Source organism: Crinia signifera, chromosome 9 (assembly GCF_055691185.1).
Source record: "Crinia signifera chromosome 9, ASM5569118v1, whole genome shotgun sequence".
Classification (NCBI taxonomy): domain Eukaryota; kingdom Metazoa; phylum Chordata; class Amphibia; order Anura; family Myobatrachidae; genus Crinia; species Crinia signifera.
The window spans coordinates 29222439-29246887 of NC_139225.1; the positions used below are offsets into that span (position 1 = coordinate 29222439).

At 45.8% G+C, this 24449-nt stretch overlaps 1 protein-coding gene across 2 annotated transcripts in view; it reads left to right on the forward strand.

Moving 5' to 3' along the window:
* Positions 1-1910: 1910 nt before the first annotated feature.
* LOC146035299 (dual specificity testis-specific protein kinase 1-like) overlaps positions 1911-24449 on the forward strand; it is a 37138-nt gene continuing 14599 nt past the window's right edge. The window contains exons 1-3 of one of the 2 annotated variants that reach the window (XM_083158658.1): positions 1911-2062; positions 17491-17690; positions 23058-23179. In XM_083158658.1, the coding sequence (XP_083014784.1) occupies position 2062; positions 17491-17690; positions 23058-23179 (323 nt within the window). In that variant the 5' untranslated portion in view covers positions 1911-2061. Of the gene's footprint in view, positions 2063-16713; positions 16733-17490; positions 17691-23057; positions 23180-24449 lie in introns of those variants that run through there. The other variant, XM_083158659.1, reaches the window with a different exon arrangement.

The following is a 24449-nucleotide window of genomic DNA, read 5'->3' on the forward strand; positions in this document are numbered from 1 at the left end:
TATAATGAAAAGGGACTCTTAGAAAATGCCTGCCCCCATACTGCAGACAGAAAACTGTCTGCAGTATGGCGGCAGCCATTTTCTAAGTGTCCGTTTTCATTATAGAAGCAGGAGCCAGCGTTGGGAGAGACGGGACTGTGCCGGCACGCAGGCAGGTACCAGCAGACAGCGACGGGTAACTATAGCCCCGCAGACCCCCGGCGCCCAAACTTTCTCTGCGCCTCCCCGCCACCGCGGGGGCTGCGGAGCTATAGTTACGCCACTGGGTGAACCACCTTTGTTATCAAATAACCTATTTAAAACTGGTGTTGTCAATCATAAGTTAAGAGTGAAGTCCAGAAACAGAGCATTGTGTCCCACCTGGAATGGGGCATGTTGGGAGGTTATCGGGGTATGAAACCAGACGTTCCCAGCTAGTATAGTAATTTACCACATTAACGATGTACATAATGTATTTCGGATTCATTTTGTTATCTTTATTTAAAAAAAACCTGTGCTTTTCTTTAAAAAAAGATGCACATACATATATACATATACACAGAGTACCACAACACTCGCCATCCTTGTGAATGGGGTGCAAGCAGCACTCGCCATTCCCAGGTTGGGGTGAAGTGGCCTGTGACCACATGCTCTAATAAATATAAATACAGGGACTCAACACTCTCCATAATGAACTAACTCCTGGCAGCTACTGACACATCATAGCTAAAGTGGACATGTGTTTTTTCCTGGTTTAAAGCTCACCTGCCAAGTGCCTTATGGCTGGTTTCACACACTCTGGCTCCTGCCGGACGGTGAAATCCCGCACGGCCAGGGAGCCGTGCAGCACACATTAGTTGTGAATGGACACTATTGTGTCCATTCACACGGGACGGCCACGGCCCGGCCGCACGGCTGCAGCCGGATCCCGCCACTGGAAAGGACGGCTGCCGGGCTGTGGCCATCCCCTGCATGATAAAGTACTGTGTGCGGCACGGCTCCCTGGCGGTGCGGTATTTCACCGTCCGGCAGGAGCCGGAGTGTGTGAAACCGGCCTATGGCTTTTAAAGATGAGGCAGTCACCTAACACAACACCTGACTTAGAATTAAAGGGGCAGCTGTCACAGGTTACAGATAAATTAGCTCATCTGGGGTGTAAGAGAAAGCTAGGATCACAGTAAAAAGGTTAATTAGAAATTAACCCACATATGTATATAGATACAGAGCAGGGTTGCCGACCCTCCCGGAATTTGCGGGAGTCTCCCGAAAATCGGGTCTCCCCTCCAGGCCCCCGGAAGGGTGGGCAACCCTCCCGGAATCAGGGGGACCCCCACTGAGCCCCCCGATCGCGGCATTTAATCCGCGGGTCTCAGAGGAGGGGGCGGAGCTAAAATGGCACAATCGTGTCATTTTAGGCCCGACCCCTCCATGGAGATCAGTTTTTTCGGCTATTTGCCTTAATGGGGGTGGGGCTTAATGACGTCACCGTTAAGCCCCGCCCCCCAAACTTGTCATGAAAGATTCCTCTTTGGGCTTCTCCCGGAGAGGATTTTATGGAAGTCGGCAACCCTGATACAGAGCACCACAACACTCGCCATCCCTGCGAATTGGGTGCAAGCAGCACCCACCATTCCGAGGTTGGGGTGAAGCGGCCTGTGACCACATGCTCTAATAAATACAAATACAGGGACTCAACACTCTTCATAATGAACTAACTCACCTTAGTGTATATATATATATATATATATATATATATATATATATATATATATATATATATATATATATATATATATATATATATATATATATATATATATATATATATATAGAATAAAAATACACAGCCAAGGCACCTGGGACCCCAGGACTACAATTCCCAGAATGCAGAGATCAGTGAGCAGTGAGTGCGCAGCTATGGAGCTCGACCAGCAGGGGAGCTGTGGCTCCCTCACGGCGAACACAGCACACACGCACAGTACGGTCACAGTGATAGTGGAGGAGGCAGCAGCATCAGGCAGAGGAATGGGAGGCTCTGTACGTCCCGCACTTGGTGCCATCTGATACCCAGCTCCCGGCTCCAGTAAGTATGCCAGGGATACAACAATGCCAGTCACTTCTGGGTGTCTTTATTTCCCAAAGGGGGGGTGGGTGAGCTGCTGCTGCTTCTGGTGGGGATGAGTGCACTTTGTGAGTAGGGTAACCACACTCCGAGCAGGGCTAATGCCGTAGCTGGGATGGCACTGCCCCATTCTAACTCTCATCAGAGTGCATGATGGCAGTACTAGGAGTAGGGTCTTAGAGGTACTGCTGATTTTGGAGGGGGTTATGCATAATTGCCTGTGTAACTTTTATCTGACAGCACTTATAGGGTTAACATCTAGGGTTAAATGTCTTATATTACAGAATAGATGTGCAGACTGGGAAGGAGCACTGGGACACTGTAGCTCCCAGTACTGTACTGGTAGCACAGAGATACTTTCCTTCCATGTGCCATAAAATTATTAGGGGTTATATGTATTCCTAGTGTTGGCTGTATCATATCTGATAAGATTTTACACTATCTATCTATCTATCTATCTATCTATCTATCTATCTATCTATCTATCTATCTATCTATCTATCTCCCCCCCCCCTCCTAGCCCCTTGCAGCCTAACCATTACCCCCCAATGCCGTACTAAACATTGGGATCCATCCATTGATCCTGTGTGTGTGTATATATGTGTATATATATATTATAGCACGGATAGTGTAATGGGGTTAGCATTACTGCCTCACAGCGCTGAGGTCATGGGGTTCTATCCCCACCATGGCCCTAACTGTGTGGAGTTTGTATATTATCCCCGTGCTTGCATGGGTTTCCTCTGGGTACTCCGGTTTCCTCCCACAATCCAAAACTATACAGATAGGTTCATTGGCTTCCAACAAAATTAACCCTAGAATGTCTGTCTGTGTGTGTGTGTCCGCGCGTGCATGTGGTAGGGAATATAGATTGTAAGCTCCACTGGGTCAGAGACTGATGTGAATGTTCAAATATTCTCTGTAAAGCGCTGCGGAATATGTATGCGCTATATAAGAAACTGTAAATAAATTTGTATACAGTATAAATATATATATCTGTGCCTTAGATACAGTCAGGGTTAATTTCTGTAAGTATTCTGGGACATTCTCGCCCGTATTGCGGTCCCGATAAACAAGCTGCTCGGGTCATTGGCTTATTCAGCATTTGTGCCTTATTGATCATGGGGCATCGGTCTGCAGGCACGCTGTACTTCCCTGACTAATAACTACTTACCTCATCAGGCTTGCGTTGCTACCCGTCACCTCGCCCGCATTCCTCCACAGATATCCTCTAATTGCACCGTGTCTGTATATAAATGATGCCGGCATCTAAACTGTCATCAGAATAATAGAATGCTAGGAGACAAAGAGTTATTTAAAGACTCCGCAAAGTGTTGTGACACATGTAAAAGTCGATGTGACACATGTGAAAGTCAGTGTGACACTCTAAATGCGTTCACGTAAGAACATGACTGAGACCTGAGGCACCTCGGGCCTCGTACCTCGCCGAGGTTCCCGCCAAATATCGATTTGGCTCTCAAAATGTCTGTCTCCGCTGAGACAGAGGCTTTGTCAGCGGAGGCGAAGAAGCGTTTAGATTTAGAGGCATCTCCCCGCCACACCTCAGTAATTGGTTTTTGGCTGATGTTTTTGAGACCGTGTTCCCTCTATATTCCCACATGTGTGTCTCGCCCTGGGGCTGGGGGGTGTTCGATCACAGGTTTTTATTGTTTGTGGAAAGCGTTCCCGTCGGACGGCGTTCCAAGCTCCAGGCTGACAATACCTTTATTTTCTATATGTTACCACAAAGGGAGTTTTTGGCTCCGGATTCCACCGCCATTGTATGCGACTTCATAAATGCCACCTCCCTGTCCAGTCCCTGGACTACGACGCAGATGGATGTGACCTGTGGACTCTTCAGTCCTTTATCTTCTGCACATTATCTCAGTGTTCTCCTCCCTTGTTTCTGCTGCTCGGGGTGACTAACTGTAATAAAACAAAATCCAGGATATTATGGCACGGAGCCTAGACACTGACGAGTACGTGTCATTGCTGGGAGCATGCTCTCGGATGTGGTGGTGGTGGCTGCTGGTTTCCTGGACCAGTTGCAGCCTGCACTGATGAGCTCTGTTGTGCTTGAGGTCAGGTCCGCCAAGGTTATGACTAATTGTCTACAGTTTGTAGACTTATACAGAATTATATACCGTATTTCTATGGGGCCCAGAGGTTTAGGGGTCTGGACTCAGGTTATGCAGTTGCATATAGATTTACCTGTTGATCTATTGAGTCTGATCCATTGCCTGGCCTGAATTGCATGACTTTACATTTGCAGTGAACAATGTGTGCAGTGGGTGTTACAAGGGTAAGGAGGTACTATAGTGTGGCATAATATGAACAGGGGTACTGTAATAAGCTGACCCGGAGGGCACTCGAATGTGGCATAGAATGAACGGGGAGCACTGTATTGTGGCCTAACATGAACTGGTTACGGGATGCAGTCAATTTGCCGGCGGTCGGAATCCCGACACTGGAATCCCGACTGCCGAAATCCCAAAACTTTCTCCCTCCGTGGGTCTCCACGACATCCATAGAGGGAGAATAAAATAGCGTGCCGAGCTATTGTCGGGATTTCGGCGGTTGGGATTCCAGTGTCGGGATTCCGACCGCCGGCATTACATATCGGATCCCTGGTTACACTTTCATAATGTGAATTGGGGGTTCTGTCTGGCATAATATGTCCTACAATCGTTTAAACTAGGGAACTGCGATGGTTCATAAAATAAACAAGGGCACTACTATGGGGAATTAAAGAATAACTGCTGCGGAGAGGTGTTTCTCAAGAATCATTGGGCCCCTTAATTATGTTGCTATGGGGCCCATGGAATTCTGTAACACCCCTGTATATTTATACATCTTTAAGCGCAGAGCACGTTGCAGTGTGGGGAGGGGGGGGGGATCGTTGCAGGGGCCTGGAACGAGGGCCAGGCCAGAAGTTTTAATATTGGAAAGCACCGTTCTAACCCCAAAAAGCAAAACTGAGCACTGTCACACTAGTTCCAGGTTCTCTCCTGTTTCTGGGTAAATATTCTGACTGGATCGGGCAGCGAGCTGGCACATTGGGGCAACAAGTAGCAATAATAGCTGATTTTCTAATGAAAAAAGTTGTGTTAAATGTTGCCAAATTTAGCAAATGGGCGCTAATCAGTGACGGGCTGGGGATGCGTTTTGAACCTGGCATTTGTGTGCACAAGCGCATGCCAGAGCCGCGCATGGGCCTGCTACAGGGTGTGCGGACCCTACTGGGGAGGATTAAGGTTTGTGGGGCCCAGGACAACTATTAATGTTCACCTGTCTCAATTGTTTACATTAGGGGTGGCTTCATCAAGCCTTAGATGTCACACATGGTGATTGGCGCGGCAACATCTGTGTATGTGTGGGGCCCACTGCGCGACTGTCCTGGCAGCCCTGTTGTTTTTCTTACGCTGGAATTGGGGCAGATAAACATCTGAGTTTTAGGAGCAGTGTCCGTTGGTCGACGCTGTTAAAGATTTCCGTGGGGTTAACCCTCCGAGAGCTTGGCCCACAGCTGAGGGGCCTGGTAATGCAGAAGGCGAAAGGTGGCATTTACGCCTTGTTATAGTACACAGTGTCTGATATTTCACATTGCAGTTTAGGTAGGCGGCTTGGCTGCATTGATATTTCACTGCTGGGGATGATTCATTTATGTCTTGGGAAATGTCTTCGTGATATTCTTTTTAACCCTTTCCCTGGTGGGGATTGCTGTGTTCGCAGGGTAACCTGCCAGTAAACAGCAAGCAGGCGTTGTCATGTTGCCCATACACTAGGGCGATATTGCATGCAATCCTTCGATTTGGACCGCATTGGTGCGATAAATCTAAAGATTGGGTACTTGTTTCCTATCTGGGCGCCCATCGCGGGCATCGCGGGTACATCGCATGTCATTATAATGACATGCGATGCGACCGACGCGATGCCCGCGATTTTCCCATAGAGAACAATGTTAAATGCCTCAATTTACCCGCGATGACCGTGATTTACCATAGGAAACAATGTTAAATGGATCAATTTCCCCAAATTATCATAGGGAGCAATGGCAAAAGGTGTCAAGCCCGCGAAGGGACGCGTTTACCTGTGAAGGTATCCGCGTCCCCTCGCGGGGATCGCTGCGCTCGCCACGCTTCGGGCTCGGTGGCTCGCTGCGCTCGCCACACTATTCTATTCTCACTCCACGCCCTAGTGGATAGTAGGGCATGAAAAGGTCGGAGGACGCGTACCGCCGCCGCTCGCCACGCTTCGGGTTCACGTTGATGGCGGGGTGGCGTCAACTACTTTTGGGGGGACATTTTTATGTTCAGGGGTGTTTTTGCCACATTTCCCATTGTTCCCTATGATAATTTGGGGAAATTGATCCATTTAACATTGTTTCCTATGGTAAATCGCGGTCATCGCGGGTAAATTGAGGCATTTAACATTGTTCTCTATGGGAAAATCGCGGGCATCGCGTCTGGCCCATCGCACCCGATTTTTTATCGGCCGCGATGGCCACGATTTTACCCCCGATGCCCGCGATTAAAATCGTGGGCGCCCAGATAGGAAACAAGTACCAAGGATTGTATTCACATCGAATGGGTCTCCTGACCCAATGTGCAGGCCCGCTGGTCGAATGTCACGTCGCTAGATATTATGTACTGCATTATGTCCTATTTAACGAATTGCATGTGTGATCACATGTGGTTTTTTAACCGCATGTGCGATCGGTGGGCGGCAGCAGGGTTGGTGTTTGTGTAGCGGAGCGGGTGGCAGGAAAGCTGCCAGTTGCTGTTTGTGTAGCGGAGCGGGTGGCAGGAGGGCTGCCGGTGGGTGTTTGTGTAGCGGAGCGGGTGGCAGGAAAGCTGCTGGTGGGTGTTTGTGTAGCGGAGCGGGTGGCAGGAGGGCTGCCGGTGGGGGTTTGTGTAGTGGAGAGGGCGGCAGGAGAGCTAGTGGGCGGCAGAATTTGAAAACACATTTTAAAACATTTGATGGCCCACTGATTGGCCAATCAGCTGCCACCTGAATGTGAGGCCTCTGATTGGCTGAGGGCTCCCATTGTTTTGAAATGTTTATTCAAATTCTGCCGCATGCCGATGTCGGGATCCCGACTGCCTGGAGTCAGACAACAGGGCGAGCGCAAAAAAGCCCCTTGCGGGCACGGTGAGCCACCTATTCTATTCTCCCTCTATGGGGGTCGTGGACCCCCCACGAGGGAAAATAGCGGGTGGCCGTCGGGCACCCAGGTGTCTGCATTTTGACAGTCGGGATCCCAACGTCGGGTAAATGACTGTCGGGATCCCGTCCGGCACCCCCAGCATCCAATGACATGCAACGCCGGTTGCTGAAAAAAGCACTTATGATGTGATCAGATACATCCGAATGTGCACCATTAGGATGGACGTCACGAGATTGGTGCCGTGACTCCTGTAAGTGGTCTCTTGCTGACCCACAAACGTCGGCCTAATCCACACACATACCATATAAAAGTCCTGCCCCGACCTCAATGTTTATCATCTATGATATTACACAATATGAATCATACATGTATTGTCTTTACATGTTTTTGTTCTATGAATATTTCCGTGGCTGACAGCAGTCAGTAAATCTACTGATCGTTAAAAATAAGTTTTCATCCGGCACTGAGAAATAATAGATGTCAGTAATTTTCTAAATGCTTCCGTAACTACGGTACTGCACATAAAGATGCCTCCGTCTGTGATTTATAGACATCGCTGGCCTGTAAATCCCTCATTGTTTTACCTTCCCATCAGGACGTGGATACCCTTTTGTTTTCCGTAATGGCGCGTCAGTAAAAAGTGCTGCCAGTCAGTAAGTTGTGTAAAATTCTCAGTAAAACACATAGACCTGATATACGAGAACCATAAAACCTTTATGACAGAATTAATGGTAAAGCGAAACATTTAAACACTAACTGTACTAATAAAGTGCATTTTATATAAGTATAAATAATAGTAATATGTGTAACTCCATTTAAGGGTGGAACGCTCAATTACTGGGTCCCATCACTGGTTGAGGGAGACGATGAAATAGCTGCTTCTCCACGGAGGTACCTGCCTGTATGGGCACACGCAGGGGTTGGAGGAGGTGTACTGAAGCCCCATCCGGGAAACCAGCTCTAGAAATTAAAGCGAACAGGCCTGAATCAGTCCCTTTATTCAGATCTCCTAACATGTATTAATGCAGATGACTTAATATATAATATACTTCTGTGTGCCCTTGGTACGGTCTTAGTCATTGTACAACCCAACCGCCCCGTGCTTGTTCTCGTGTATCAGTAACTTATCTCTGCTGCGTCTATTGACACAGAAGCAGTGACGCGTGCGCTGAGCGCTGCATTTCACGGGGAAGCGAGCACCAGCGCTTATCTCACTGAACACTAATAAATTCCACTTTTATCACATCGCTGTACAAACATGTGTTTTTTATAATTGGGAAATGAGATTTAAAAGCCAAACAAATAGAACGTCAGCTTATCGGGTTAATATCGAGGGACGCAGTCCCTGCTGTCATGTTTTCTTATAATTTTATCATTGTCCCCTTTTATTTATACGCTACCACCAAGTGTCCGTAACGCCGCACTCACATCGGCCTTTCCTGTGTCGACTTTGTGCATGTCGACTTTTTGGTGTGCCTCAGGGATATCCTCTGACATAGGGCCAGATGTATCAAAAGTGATAAAATGGAGAGTGATAAACAGCCAGCCAGCCAATCAGCTCCGACCTGCCATGTCAAAGGCTGTGTTTGAAAAATAACAGGTAGGAGCTGATTGGCTGGCTATTTATCACTCTCCATTTTATCACTTTTGAAGCTTGATACATCTGGCCCATAGACAGATGGTTAAAATCCCAATATGGCTGCCTCCAGTGAATATTGGTGACCTGTGCACTTTAAGGGTATTGTCTGTTTTTTTATTTAAACGACTTATCCATACTGTTCTGTACGCTGCTGCGAAAATTATTGTAGAATCGATGTGTATGTGTCACCTACTGTATATCGATGTTTCGTGTTAAGCTGGCCATGCACAAGTGCAATTTGGGCCCGTTTCATCCGATTCCGATACATCGGGCTGAGAAATCAGATAAAAAGTGTTAATTCGCATGTGTTTTAGATTTGATTCTGATCCGATGCACGGTTCCATACACATCGGAGCTGGAGATTGCAAGGGCTGCGCTATAGATTTATCGGATCCGGCAGCCTGGGATCGCATGCAATATAATGTGTGCAAAAGGACCGTGTAATAGGTATCGTATGCGATGCCGCCGCCCGGGAAACTGCCGTGGGGCTCAAGGGGGGAACGTACGCGGCTTCTCCCCTAGGAGATGTTCCATAAGTGTATGGGAGCCATAAGTCTGTGCATCGGATACAGCTGCGGTGTGTTACCATCTGCTTACAGAATTGTAGGCCCAGGCTGGTATGTTGCCTGGGATACCGTCACTAGTTCGACCCTATTTAGGTGGACCACTGTAGGTCGACACCTGAAATAAGTTGAAATGGCCAACAGGGTTGGAAGGTTGACACAAGCATTAGGTCAACAGTCAAAAGGTTGACATTAGTTTTTCACGTGTTTTTGTTTAACTGACAGGCGTATTTCATGCCCTACCATCCACTATGGCTTGGTGGGAGAATAAAGTATTGTGCTTAGGCACTGTGCCCGAAGCATGGCGGGCACAGTGAGCCATGTGAGGGTACACGGTACATTTTGACGGTGTCCATGTCGACATTCGGGACAAAAAAAAAGGAAAAAATCTCATGTTGACATTGTGACTATCAACCTTCCCATTGTTACCCTAAGGCTTGTGTCAACATTCCATCATTGTCGACCATAGACATGTCGACCTATTTCCATACCCTCCAACATGACCCATTCCATTAGGTACAAAATGCTCTGTTTCTGGACTTCCCTCCCAGTGGCAGTTACAGAGGTGGCAGTAGGTGTGGCTCCCCTTTTTGAATATTGGACTGTGCTGCAGCCTCACATCTGTAACTGACACTGGCAGGGAAGTCCAGGAGCAGAGCATTTTGTACCTAATGGAATGGGTCATGTTGGAGGGTATGCCTATTTCAGGTGTCGACCTAAGCCCTGTCAACCTTAAATGGTTGATCCAATGCATGTCGACCTAAATAGGGTCAACCCAATGACCCATGTCCATGGTCTCATTATGTGTTGACTCATTTGCATGCTTCCTGCTCTTTAATGATCTGCCATCCCCATAGCAACACCTTATTTCCCATACACCAAGCTGACCTGACTTCCGGGACCTATACTGTGCTTATGGCTGAACAGAAGGAAGCTTGGTAGTAAATCCTTGTTCCCGGACTGTCTCCCAGCTCCCTTATCCGATCTCGGAATCCACTCAAGTCATTACTGGCCCGAGAGTGTCTCCTGTGTAATTAGCCGGGCTCATTAGTATGGATTCATTCATAACTACAGCAGCATGTCGGCAAACCGGTCGTGCGGTGATGACATTACATACTCCGCGTACTATGAATGCATCTTCATTACTTAGCGAGGCAATAGGCTAATTGAAGCCAGAGCTTTAATCCTCTTAACGATGTAATACCGTAGCTTCTAAATCTGTTACAACAACAGGAGAGGTCAGAGATGTTCCGGGGATTTTCTGCTTCTTGTTTAGTAAATTGACGAGATTAAAAGTAATTTGTACAAATCATTTTAATAAGTAAAAAAAAAAAAAAAATTCCTTTGAGTTCCCTGGCGATACACCTCATTCTCACACCTACCGCTAACCATTACCCTAGGGCCTCACCCGAACCCCCACACGGGATCGCCATGGAAATGGTCAAAACATTAAAATGTCGACATGCGTTTGAAAAAAAAAATTTTGTTGAACTTTTTCATACTTTACATTTACATTCCACGTCGACTCCAATCTGGAACGGCAAAGTTACTCTCCCACAGCCTATCCCTATTACCGACATTCTGTTGGTATTTCCGATGTCGACGTTGTGAACGTGATGATATTCTGAGAATGTTGACATGCTGCCTATCAACATTTTAACCGTTAACATAACCGTCAAGTGGTGCTGACTTTGTGGATGTCAAGCTATTAACTCTGTTGTTGTGTTCGGGTCTATTTGACCCGAAATGAAATTTGTTTTGGTGTCCGTTCGTTATTGATGTAATTCTGATATTCATATTGGAATACCGTCACTAGGTTGCGGCATTTAAGTGGACATGCATTGGGTCGACAGGGTTGGAACTTTGACACAAGTATTAGGTCGTCAATGGGAAGGTCCACTAGGGCAGGGATGGGGAACCTTTGGCCCTCCATCTGTTGTTGAACTACACATCCCAGCATGCCCTGCTACAATTTGCTAAAACTGTTGCAGGGAATGCTGGGATGTGTAGTTCAACAACAGATGGAGTGCCAAAGGTTCCCCATCCCTGCACTAGGGTATGTGGGAGAATACAATAGTGTGACCGAGGGGACGCGGTACACTTTGAAGGTGTCCGTGTCGATGGTGTTGACATACAGGTAAAAAAAAACCTTGAAAAACTCATGTCGACCTACCCATTGTTAACCTAATGCTTGTGTCAACCTTCCAACCCTGTCGATTTTAGCCATGTCTACCTATTTCAGGTGTCGACCCTCCGTGGTTGACCCAATACACGTCAACTAAAATTTGGTCGACCCAATAACCCATACTCTCCATATTTTCTGACTTAACTATTTGCCCCCCAAAAATAAGTCCCAAAAATTTGGAAATTGCATAAATAACGAACTGACACCGAAATAAATTTAGTTTCGGGTCGAATAGACCCGAACAGCAGAGTTAACTGCATTAAATCGGCATTTGGCTGATTAAAGATGAAATTAATTGTGATCACAATTTGCAAACACAGTGCTAACAATTCCTTACATTCCTAGTTGTTTTTTTTTTTTCTATAGGTGCTTATTGCCTGGTGCATATTGTGCACCAGAGGCGGTGAGGATCAGCAGACACTTCTGATTGGCTGAATGCCTTCGGACCACTGATTGTATAGTGTTCATGCAGTTCCTCTTCCCTGCCTGGGGTGTCGCTGTCTGCTGTAGTGCTTCTAGCACAGTGTGGCCTGTATATTAGCACTGATATGCAAACCAGACCTGTGCTAGAAACACCACAGCAGACAGCGACACTCCAGGCAGGGAACAGGAACTGCATGGGTTTTCAAAGATAGCGGGTGCTAGAATGAACACTATTGTATATAAACTGCAGTTTCTATAGTATATGAAGTTAAAACCATCTGTTCTCATTTACCCAACGTCGGGATCCCGACTGTTAAAACACCGACAGACGGGTTTCCATGAGGGGGAATAGAATAGGTGGCGAGCGTAGCAAGCCACCGTGCCCGCAGCGAGCCTGCTTTGTTGCGCTTGCAATGTTGTCTGATTGTCTGAGTCCGACCAGTTGGGATCCCGACGGGCTAATGACTATCAGGATCCCGACTGTCGGAACCCTGTAACCCGTTCTCATTACATTTGCATTCAGACTGTGACGGATGAGCATGTTCCTGTTTTGTTTTTATTTTTATTTATTTTTTTATAGGGCGAGCCGGCTGATGTTTTGTAGATAATTGTATTTCAATTGTACTTTTATTTTATATTTGTGTCAGCTTTTGACACTTCATCACAGTATCAAATCTCAATGCCCCATTTTTAGCATAGGCGTCTAGGGGGTCTGCACCCAGAATATACCTACCTTGTGTCGGCAATCAGGTTCCCTCTCTACAATGGTGTCACCTTCTCGGTGACCTCTTCGGAAAGATGGCCCTGCGCAGTGAAAGCAAAGGCGCTGGTACAGTGTCAGCAATCTTAAGTGTATGCTCCATTTTCCACTGGGAAAATGGCGCCGCAGTGGAGGGGGGACTCGCTTGCGGTAAGATGTGCCGGGGTGGGGGGATGATGCTCAGATGAAGTGGTCTGTTGCGCTTGTTTCCCATCGGTCATTAATACGCCTCTGCTTAACCGTTCTTATCACATGGGTCACTGATGTGACGTCATTGGTTAACTGTCCCCCCGCTATATTGATGCAAAGTGAATAAAATATCCGAGTGCTTATGTCACAGGCAAACGGAGAACGTAACGGTTTTTCCAGCAGTCCGTCCAATATTTCTCCTCTCTGTCCGTGGGAACAAGACATTTATAAAGGAGACTTTTTTATGAAACGGGTCCCTATGTTTCTGGATTCAGGAAGGAGAAAGTTCCGGGGAATTCTATGACCTCACAGCGTCTGGAATTCTGCGCGGCACAAAGGGACAATTCTCTGTACTAAGCCCATGTGCAGACAGCCATTCTTATGTGTGACTCTTCCTCTGTTCTCACGTTAAAGAAAAGGAACATAGGAAGATGGATCGTCCCACGTAACAATCTGTATAGACTGAGGGCGCGCACAAGGCACGAACAACAGAGCAGCGGCTCACAGCAGTAAGTGCAACCTGTTCTGGCTTTCCATGTTCCTCCCGCTTCATTTAATTTAGAGATGTGCAGGCTCTGATTTACTCTGATTTCAAAGCAGGATCTTATTGGCTTTCCCAAATCACATGACAGTTGATAGCCTTTGCTTTGAAATCAGAGTAAATCAGAGCCTGCACATCTCTAATTTAATTAAAAGGTTATTTCAGGTAAAGTGCCCACAGGCGATTTCAGTCTGCCCAGGTGCCATCCTAATATTCAATGGTGACATTTTACCCTATGCAGCAGGCATGTCCAAACTGTGGCCCTCCAGCTGTTGTGAAACTACACATCCCAGCATGCCTTGCCATAGTTTTAGCATTCCCTAATAGCAAAACTCTGGCAAGGCATGATGGGACTTTTCACAACAGCTGGAGGACCACAGTTTGGACATGTATACTATACAGAAAACATTGGAGACTTTCTGGTCTTTGTAGTGCAGCTGCTGCTACCTTATTATTCCACAGAGATCATTTCATACTTGATTACTTATTTGGTACATCCTGGAGACTTCCAAATTCCAAGGACCTGGTAGACCAGTCTCCCGGATTATGTGCACTGCAGGTGGGGCAGATGTAACACATGCAGAGAGAGTTACATTTGGGTGGGGTGTTTTAAAACTGAAATCTAAATTGCAGTGTATAAACAATGCAGCCAGTATTTACCCTGCACAGAAACAAAATAACTTGAACAAATCTAACTCTCTCTGCACATGTTACATCTGCCCCACCTGCAGTGCACATGGTGTTGCCCATTTTGAGAACAAATTTGTACTGCGATCAGATTTGAATAAAGGCCTATGCCCATTTCCTCAGAGAATTGAGTGGTCCAAGCGGCTTAATGACGCTATCTCCCCGTTGACATTCGTTGCGGCAGCGAATAGCAGGGAGACCAATCTTTCCCCCTGAATGAAAGTACTTTTCTTTTAGATTTGAACCTTTTCCACTTGTTGAACATAAAACCAAGTTTTGCACTGAAGATCTTAAGGGTAATACAGTTTGCTTTGGAGGTATACATTCTGTCTCCAAGCTAGGGCATCAGGCGCTAATATCCTATTGTACAGATCTTTACGAAAGATTGCTCAGATGACATTTCCCAGAATCCTCTGTTCCTACACAGGAGGGACTTTTGACTTCTGAACTTATTTTTTCCCACCTTCTGCAAATTGCAAACCCCTCAGATGTGGATGGGTCGTGCATCGCTGCTGCTTATGTGGAAGCTACAGCGATGCACAGATACAGTAACACAGCAGGAGATGTCTAGTGTAAGTAGCCGCTTCCTGCATACATCTGTGGTCCACTGCTGTGTCTGCGGGCAGAGCATCGGATCATCTGCAATGCCATCGGCCAGATGAGTGACCCATGCAGACTGGCTGCTGCAGCTCCTTACAAGTCGCCTATTGTGCGCTTGGCGCTCCCACAGGAGGTGATGCCTCTGTCTTGTGAAACGTCAATTGTCATCACCCCCTCCCCGCCTCCAAGTGGCTGCAGACGGTACTGCATCCAGTGGCGCAGGACCCGTACGTCACACGAGTAAGGAGTCCAATGTGCCGCTTTGCTTTTGGATAAGGCCCTATGTGAGGTTTCAACTGAAAATTCCTTTGTGCCCTGTTAAGTATTATAGGAATAGGCCTAGAAACACAGTATAACGTTCTGCTGCGTGTGTGGTGCATCTGATAACAATTGTAATGAACCCAGATCTAGGGATGGATGCGGCAAGCTGAAATATGCGCCCAATCCTCCACAAATACCGTCTTTGGATTTGCAGCTTACCATGTAATACACCAAGGTCTGGAATGGGATAGATTCTGGGGTTGGGATGCGGTAGGCAACGTCATCCTCAGATGGCATTGTCCTATAGAAACCCATGGGCTTCTATAAGATGGATCCAATCAGATCCCTGCAAGCACCCCCATGGCACGTGCCACTAGATACATGTGCATATAGGACTATGGGTCATAAACCCGGAGTAGTATCATAGCAAAACAATGTAGGGCATACACCATGAACAATATCGTCCAGTGATATCACCCGGGCCCCACTCAGAACATGCAGTATCATGAACACTAGCACATCATTAAAGACCCTCGGGAGAGCGCATCCTTAACGATATTGTGTGTACACACTAGGCGATATGCACGATGTATCATTAACGATGTCGTTATCATGCAAATCATTAACATTATATCGTCCAGTGTGTGCACAGCTTCTTTGATACCTGGTTTGATTACGGTGTTTGTCCCAGTTGTGCGAGTCGTATGCTGGCGCTGTATAAACACATTTTTAATAAATATCACGCAATGCATTCTGCAGACCGAGTAACTCATTTGAAGGAGATATATTCTATTATAATTTGTTTGACGACCCCAATATTTGTATAAAGTTATGGTCTGAATATCGGTCGTATGTTCTAAAGAAGTATAAGAAGATGATTATAGTAAGACAATATTCCACTCCGCCTGCCCAATGTGCTAGGAATCATCTATATATACTGTATGTCTAGTGTCCGTGAGTCTCTGAAACACTGCCATCTGCTGGCAGAGAGTGAAACTACATCTCTTTCTCACACATGCACAAACGCAGAAGGTAGCAGACTAGCTTTCAAAGCTTTTGCTACGAGCGGGCTTACGTGTGTGTGTGTGTATGTATGTATGTATGTATGTGTATGTGTGTGTGTATATATATATATATACTGTAATACACACACACACACACACACACACACCTTTTGTTAGAAGTGGCATGGTAAGCCTTACTTCTCTTACTTAGCTGTGGGTTTGGCTCTTGGCATCAGCAGTGTTGGTACCTATCCGTGCCAGGGAACACATGTTGCCAACATGGTCCTGCACAAAGACGTTATGCATCAGCTGATTGTGTACGGGGGACAGATGATGCCGTACACATGTCGCTAAAGTTTACTGGGGAATGAGTGTTTGGCCCGGGCAGAGGAGGAGGAGGAGGAGGAGGGGGGGGCAGTGCACGGGCTGTGAAGTGACACAATGACATTGGGGATATTGTGAAACGGCAGCCTTGGCAACCAGACAATGCGCTTGGGAGATAAATGCCAGCACACTATTTAGGACAATTCATTTACACTACAAGCTGTTTTTTAGGGACTTTTCTGCCAGATGCCGCTGCGGGGTTATGACTGGGTATATTCCTGAAAACCTGTAAGCTTTAATCCAGCAACGTCGGCCTGCAAGAGAGAGAGAGAGAAATAATAGTGATGGTTCTAATACACCCGTCACTTACACGCATGTTCCGGCCTGCAGGGCGATAGTGTTGTCTCTCTGTCAGGGTTACTTGCTATTCCGTAGGATCACTGGATCTGAACGGTTATGATGTTTTAGTTGCCAGTATTTTCGCATCGACAATAACGTATGTACTAACCTATCCGAGAAGGATGGCTCTCCCGATAAGCACCGCCCTCCAGTCCCTGGACCTCCGGGTTTATGACCCAGGTTTCAGTCTACGCATGTGGGAAGATGCCCATAGGCTTTTATGGTATGTCGACAATGTCTAGGTCGACATACCTTAGGTGGACACTGCCAAAAGAGTTTTTCATGATTTTTTGAGAAAAGTTGGTTTTTCATACTTTACTATCCAAGTGGGAATATAATAGTTTGTGGAGCGCAACGAGGTGCCGTGCCCGAAGTATGGCGAGTGAAGCGGTACATATATATGGTGTCCATGTCGAGGTCCGATTACACCAAAAAATCATGAAAAACTCAATTGAAAATTTGACTAGTCTCAAAAGCATTTTTGAAACTTCCCAAAACTACACCAAAGGTGGTTTGAAAAAAAATTGAGGTACTTGCCCGAGTGAGGGCTAAGCACACTTCCATCATTAGAAATAAGGTTTAAATGCTTTTGTTCCCCCACCTCTGCAAAACAACCCACTGACCACGTCCTTCTCTTTCTCTTCTAGTGGCAGTTCCAACCATGTGTGAGCCTGGAATTTTCCCACCCGAGCCACAAAGTCCCGGACCCTACTATGGTGAGTGCTCGGATGCCTACTACCAGGTAGACCGTTGGCAGAAGCTTCGGACGGCGGTCAGGAAGCTGGAATTCTGGGAGACTTTCACCGCCGAGCTGATTGGAAGCGGCTTCTTCTCCAAAGTGTATAAAGTAAGAGAATTATTACTGTATATTTTCCTCGCCGGACCAGTACCATTATATTGTATATATCTCTGGTTAGGTCACTTCTTATATTGGGTAAAGTTTTAGGCATGGTGCTGTAAAAAGTACATAGGAGATCTTGGGCTCCGGGGCTGGTTATCCGGATGGCTGACTGTCATTATGCCCACAATGGTCGGCCCAAAGCGTGGCGAGTGAAGCAGTACCTCAATTGGGGGTCCATGTGCTAAGTGTCGACATTTTCACCCCAAAAAAAGTGAAAAACTCAAGTCAACCTTTCAAGCGTCAACATTTCAGGTGTCGACCATTTGCTTGTAGGTTGACCTATTGACTGTCGACTTAGAGATTGTCTGTGAGCTATACCACTATTCCGAGGAGGGCAACCACTTTTCCAGGAGGGTCCCGTCATAGAGAGAGGTGACTTGATTCTTAGGGATAACATAGTTAATATGTTTGGACTTTATTTGAGGTACTTTAATTTGTCTAATGAGATTTTTTATACCAAACATAAATACAGCATTGTCGTCTTCTAGCACAGATCTGGTCTGCCTATCAGTTCTGAAATGCAGACCACTCTGTGCTAGATGCACCACAGCGGAGAGCGACACCCCAGGCAGTTAAGAGGAACTGCAGGGGTTTTGAAAGATGCAGGGTGCTAGAATAAAGTGATTAAATGAGTGATTAAAACAACGCCCTGCTATGACTGAGGAAAGTTTACGGTACATGTTCTTCATTATGGGCGTTCCTTTGTTTACCTTAGCAAGATTTTCACTTACTAATTAATGTTTTCTTTCTGAATGCCAGCAGGCCTAGTTGGCCGTACTGAAGTGGCTGAAGGCATGCCACGCTAAGGACCTACTCGGCAGGCGATGTGGGGCTTGCAGATAACCAGCCGTCTTTTTTTTCCCCCTAGAGCAAACTGTTGTTTGTGCTGGTAGACTTAGGGTTAACAAGCACACGCTGCCTCTGTTTAATTATTGATGGACTTTTTGGTGATACGCAGCCAGGAATACATTGGCTTTGTGCTCGGCAACAGGGATGTAATGTAAGCCGAGTGTAGTCATTACGGTTGAACAATGAGCCGTCGGAGGGGTAGTGTGTAAGTCAGGGGTAGATTACTGTTCACATTCTTGTTTTTCATCCCATTCTTGTTCCTCTATTTGAGTTCTGGATCACTCTGCTGTGGATCATTTCACATTTTTGGGGTGTTGTTTCATTGTTTGTGCAGTAAGCGTTCCCTTACATCAGACCAGGATTGGGGCAATTCCCGGTTCTGCCTTTGCCTAGATCGAGGCAATCCAAAATGTTGAAAAACCTTGCTTTGCCCAATTCTGACCAATTATAAGCTGGATTGTTTAGCCTGGGGCTTTAATATGATGTTTTTTGGCGCTTCCCAGATGGGTCACCAAGTATCGATGGCCACCTATTGGCGAATTAGCGGAATGGGAATCAGGCCATAGATGGCCTGCATTATGCAAATTCAAGATTTATTTTATTTATATGTTTTTATTTAAAAAATGTGCCAAGTATGATACTAAAAAGAGCCACGGTTTAGGCAATCTGGTGGCATTAGACCAGACGGGCATGGTTTGGGCAGATAAGAAGCATTTCTTAGTTTTTCCTACATTTCTAATAAGCACTCACAATATATATTATTTGTTTGCAGCCATGTTAAAGACTGACTCAGTCAGTATTCATGAGTCCTTGGTGTCGCTGAATAGGATGCAGTTTCTGCAAAATGGCCGCCCTCATGTATTGTTAAGAACACGCACACTTTCTGACAGGATCTGACATGAATTCTGCCATGTTTTGCAATTAAACGGTTTGAAAAACATTTGTCAATGGCGTATGTACATTTAAATGTTTTAGTTGGCAAAAATAGTCAACACTTTTGGCTGGCACGACTCCCTCGGTTGGCACCGCCCTGTAATCGCAATATATCTGTAACCTCATACAGCTTCTTTGCTATAAAATATATTGCAGCGTCCTTTTTTCGCACAACCTTTACTTCAAGGGCTTTTGAAATATAGATCCAGATATGCCGTAGAACAGCGGATTCACTGATAGTCGTTAGGATTTACTGCATGCCTGGCTACCCTGTGGCTCTCTAGCTGTAAATGAAACTACAACTCCCAACATGCCCTGCCACAGTTTTTCCATCACAGAATGCTAAGACTGGGGCAAGGCATGCTGGGATGTGTAGTTTCACACCTACATTTGTACTTTTATGACCAAAATAAACAGGCCTATTTATGTACAACCCTAAAATATAGAGTTGCATTCAGTTGCCCCTTAATAAACACTGTAATGGTTTAGGCATGACTGACACACCTGTTGTCTGTTCTGTCAGTCGCGTGTACTATGGATAAATTAATGACAATGTTCCATGGCTGCCGGCGGTTTTATCGCCAACAAGTATTGTGTCAGATTTTACCTCAGACGTGTTTGCAGGCTGATACACGCACCGCCCATCGCTCACACTGTATATGCATGCAGACAGCAAAATCATTTGATTAAAGCTTGTTCTAACACAGGCCTGGGCCAACATGTAGCTCTGTAGCTTTATAACACCTGCGGTGAAGCCAAGTACCCTAGCATACTCTGCCACATAGCTCTTTTAGGGTATGCTGAGAGTTGTAGTTCACACAATGTGGAGAGCTGCCGGTTGTTCGGGTCTGTGTCTAGTACAGACATCTCCTTTTACAAATAGTGGTGCTCGGCGCGTCATAGCTTAACGTAAATCTTCCCAACCATTGTGTCTTACATTTATTAACATTATTTTTACTAAATTGTCGAGACGGGGAGGCGGTTGGCAGGGACGGGAGGGGATGGCGTATAGGCAGTTTGTGTTCGGGTTTGCAGAGAGCCATCACAGGGATGGAGATTTTTCGTAAGCTCTGTCTCTGCATGCGATTCTTGGGCTAATATTATCACAGCACATCCGCATCTCTTGAATCGGACCCATGTCTCATTGCAGCCACGGACAAAACTCACGGTGTGCAAGAAATGATTGGTTTCAGCTCGGAATTGGTACAAAGTCACAGACTAAGCACAAGGTAACAGTGCAGTAGGGATATCTGCGGCCGCTCCTATCAAAATCCTTTTTACACAGATCTGCATCTTAGTCGCTTGTAGGTACCGCACGTCCCATTGGTCGGGGTACGCCAGCAATGTAGTCGCTTCCTGTCATTTTTGCCGTCAATAAGGTGCAGATTTTGAGCGATGGAAACATGACACGGCTAAGCCACAGGCTCTCTGGCGCAGTGAGGGGTCAAATTTGGCGCAACTTGAACCTCAGGGTAGGAGGACACAACTGCATGTCGAAAAATCTGCATATAGCAGGTTCAAGTGAAAATTAAAAAGCTGCCTGTGGGGACTCATAATGGCATAATGTGAGTATGTGGCGGTATGGTAGCAATGCGGCTTTGTGCACGGTCAGCATTGCACAATTACAGGCCATGGAGAACAATAGCAGTGAGGACGGTGACTGCTGGAGCGTACATTGGAGATGGCACGGGACTGCCCGGCCTGCTGTCAGTGTACAGATCTCCATAATAAGCCTGCTCCAACATTGTGAGGTTCCTAGAGGAAGCCGCTCTGCGTTGTGTAACATCAGAGAATGGGATGCGGTAATTTGGTCTACAGCATGTTGGTCGACAGTCATTCGGTCGACATGGTTCTAGGTCGAAAGGTCATTAGTTCGACAGGTCGTTAGTTCGACAGTGTCTAGGTCGACAGTCAAAAGGTCGACATGGGGATTTTCACAGTTTTGTTTTAGCCGACATGTGCCAGCAGGCGGTATTTCATGCCCTACCATCCACTAGGGCGTGGTGGGACCGGGCACCGTGCCCAACGCATAGCGAGGGAATGCGGTGGACTTTAAACTGTGTCCAAGTCGACTGTGTTGACATTCAGGTGAAAAAATCCAATGTCGACCTAGACAGTGTCAAACTAATGACCTGTCGAACTAACGACCTTTCGACCTTTTCCCATGTCGACCTAATGACTGTCTACCATAATGCTGTAGACCACATGATCCCAACCCCAGAGAATCTATAGGCGTGGTCGCACTGTCACCTTGCATTGTAGTGTGACCGTCATTTTGCTGCCTGGATATGACTTTGGCGCAGTGTTCCCTGTTCCTGTATCTCTGGCCACCATTGTTATCTGACAGAGAACAAAGTCCCTGTTGTGTTACTGTACAATACACAATGTGTGTGTTCTGTACATGTATTATTCCATATAGTGCACAGCTGCTGGTCCTCTGCAAATATCACTCTGTTATGTTGTTTTAAGCACTTTCTGATCTAGAGTTTCTTCCTGGATATGTATCTCATGACACACAGGCTACCCAGGAGACTTTGGACAGGCAACCTGTCCGTAGGTGAAATCCTGACATTCTGAGAATGTTAATGTTAGGGATAGGCTACAGGGGTGAGGCGTTATGCATTACGTGGATGTTACGAGCAGGGATTGGGGGCTAGATTAATTAAAGCTTGAAATGAGGTAAGGCAGGGAGAGATAATGTACACACCAACCAGTAGGCTTCTGCAGTTTTCATGCTGTGTTTGAAATATAACAGGAAGGAGCTGATTCGTACGCACTTTATCCAAACTTTGCTAAATCTCCCACAGGGTGACAGACACATGCCACCGCTGCTCCTTCAGATGTCTGGTTGAAACTGCTGCTAGTCATGTATGCCACCCAGTGGCGCAACTAGAAATTTTCTAGATAAAAAAAAAATATTTCTGGTGCCCCTCCAATACTCCTTGCCAGAAGTTACGTGCTCATTGACAGGAGTTACATGCTTGTTGCCAGGGGTTACATGCTCATTGCTGGGGATTTAATGCTCATTGCCAGGTGTTTCATGCTCATTTCCAGGGGTTTCTTATTCAGTGCTAGTGGTTTTTCGCTTGTTACCATTGCCGGGGAGCTACATGCCCATTGCCAGAGGCAATATATGTACATCGCTACCCAGAATCCGTACGTTCCAGGTAGTGATATACGCTACCTCTAGCATCTATCCATCTGTCCATTAGGATCTCTAGCATCTGTCTCCTCCAAGGCTGAAGCCATTTTTGGAGGGACATTTTCAGCAGATTCCATATACGGATGGCCAGACCCATTGGAATATGAGCCCCCACATCACCGGCTCCCCCAAGCTTGGGCTGCAGTGCCATTGTGACACCAATAATGCCACCACATCGGTTATTTTGCAGACTTTTTCTATTACAGTGAAGACCACAAAGTTGAACGTTGCTATGGTCACCGTAATCTTTACAAAGTGTCCCCAATGTGTCCCTGTATAGTGCGCGGGAGGCAGTACGCCCATTTGACCTTTTCTTCCTGCTGTTGCAGGTGTCTCACGGTACAGGCTCCAAGAACATGGTGGTGAAGATCTATAAAAAAGATGTGGATGAAGAGGGAATTGTCCGAGAAATATCTCTGCTGCAGAAACTGTCTCATCCCAACATCGTGCGGTAAGAAGGTTGCTTTTCATGTAATTTTTTTTTCTTATTAACCCCTTCATGACAGAGCCAGTTTGTGCCTTCATGACAGAGCCCTTTTTTTCAAATCTGACATGTCTCACTTAAGTGGGGATAACTTTTTTTTGCTTTTACTTATCCCAGTGATTTTGAGATTGTTTTCTCGTGACACATTGTACTTCAAGTTAGTGGTAAATTTTCGTCGATACAGTCTGTGTTTTTTTGTGAAAAATACCAAAATATCGTGAAAAAATGGAAAATTTAGCAATTTGCAAAATGTTAAATTTTCTGCTTGTGAGACAAATAATCATACCACTCAAAATAGTTAATAACTAACATAGACCATATGTCTACTTTATGTTGACATCATTATTTCAACTTCCTTTTAATTTTTTGGGACACTAGGAGGCTTCAAATATGAATAGCAAATTCTCAAATTTTCAAGAAAATTTCAAACACTGATTTTTTTAGGGACCAGTTCAGTTCTGATGTGACTTTGAGGGACTTGTATGTGAGACACCCCCATAAATGATGCCATTTCAAAAACTGCACCCCTCACAGTATTCAAAACAGCATTTTGGAAGTTTGTTAACCCTTTAGGTGTTTCACAGGAATTAAAACAAAGTGTAGGTGAAATTTCAAAATTTCTTTTTTTTTGCAGAGTTTCAATTTTAATACATTTTTCTAACGAATACAGTAGATTTTACTAGAGAAATGTGACTAAAAATTGATTCCCCCAATTCTTTTGTTTTCAAAAATATCCTATATGTGGCCCTAGTGTGCACGTTGACCAAACCACAGGCTTCATAATAGAAGGAGCACCTACTTGATTTTGGAGCCTCCTTTTTATGAGATTTTTTTTTAGGCACCATGTAGGTTTCTAGGCACCATAAGTGCTAAAAGTTAGGAACCTCCCCCACAAGTCACCCCATTTTGCAATCTACACCCCTCAGGGAATTCATCTAGGGGTATAGTGTACATTTCAAACCCCCAGGGGTTTCACCAATTTTGGTACAACTGGGATGTGAAAATGGAAAATTACATTTCTTTACACAAACATGCAGTTCTGGCTCAAAATTTTTCATTTTCACAAGGAATGAAGGAGACAAAGCACCCCAAAATCTGTGCCCCAATTTCTCCCGAGTACGGCAATGCCTCACATGTGACCAAAAAATACCAGTTGGGTGCATGGCAGGACTTAGAAGGGAAGGAGTGATTTTTGGATTTTGCAGCAAAGATTTTGGTGGAATGAATGGTGGGTGCT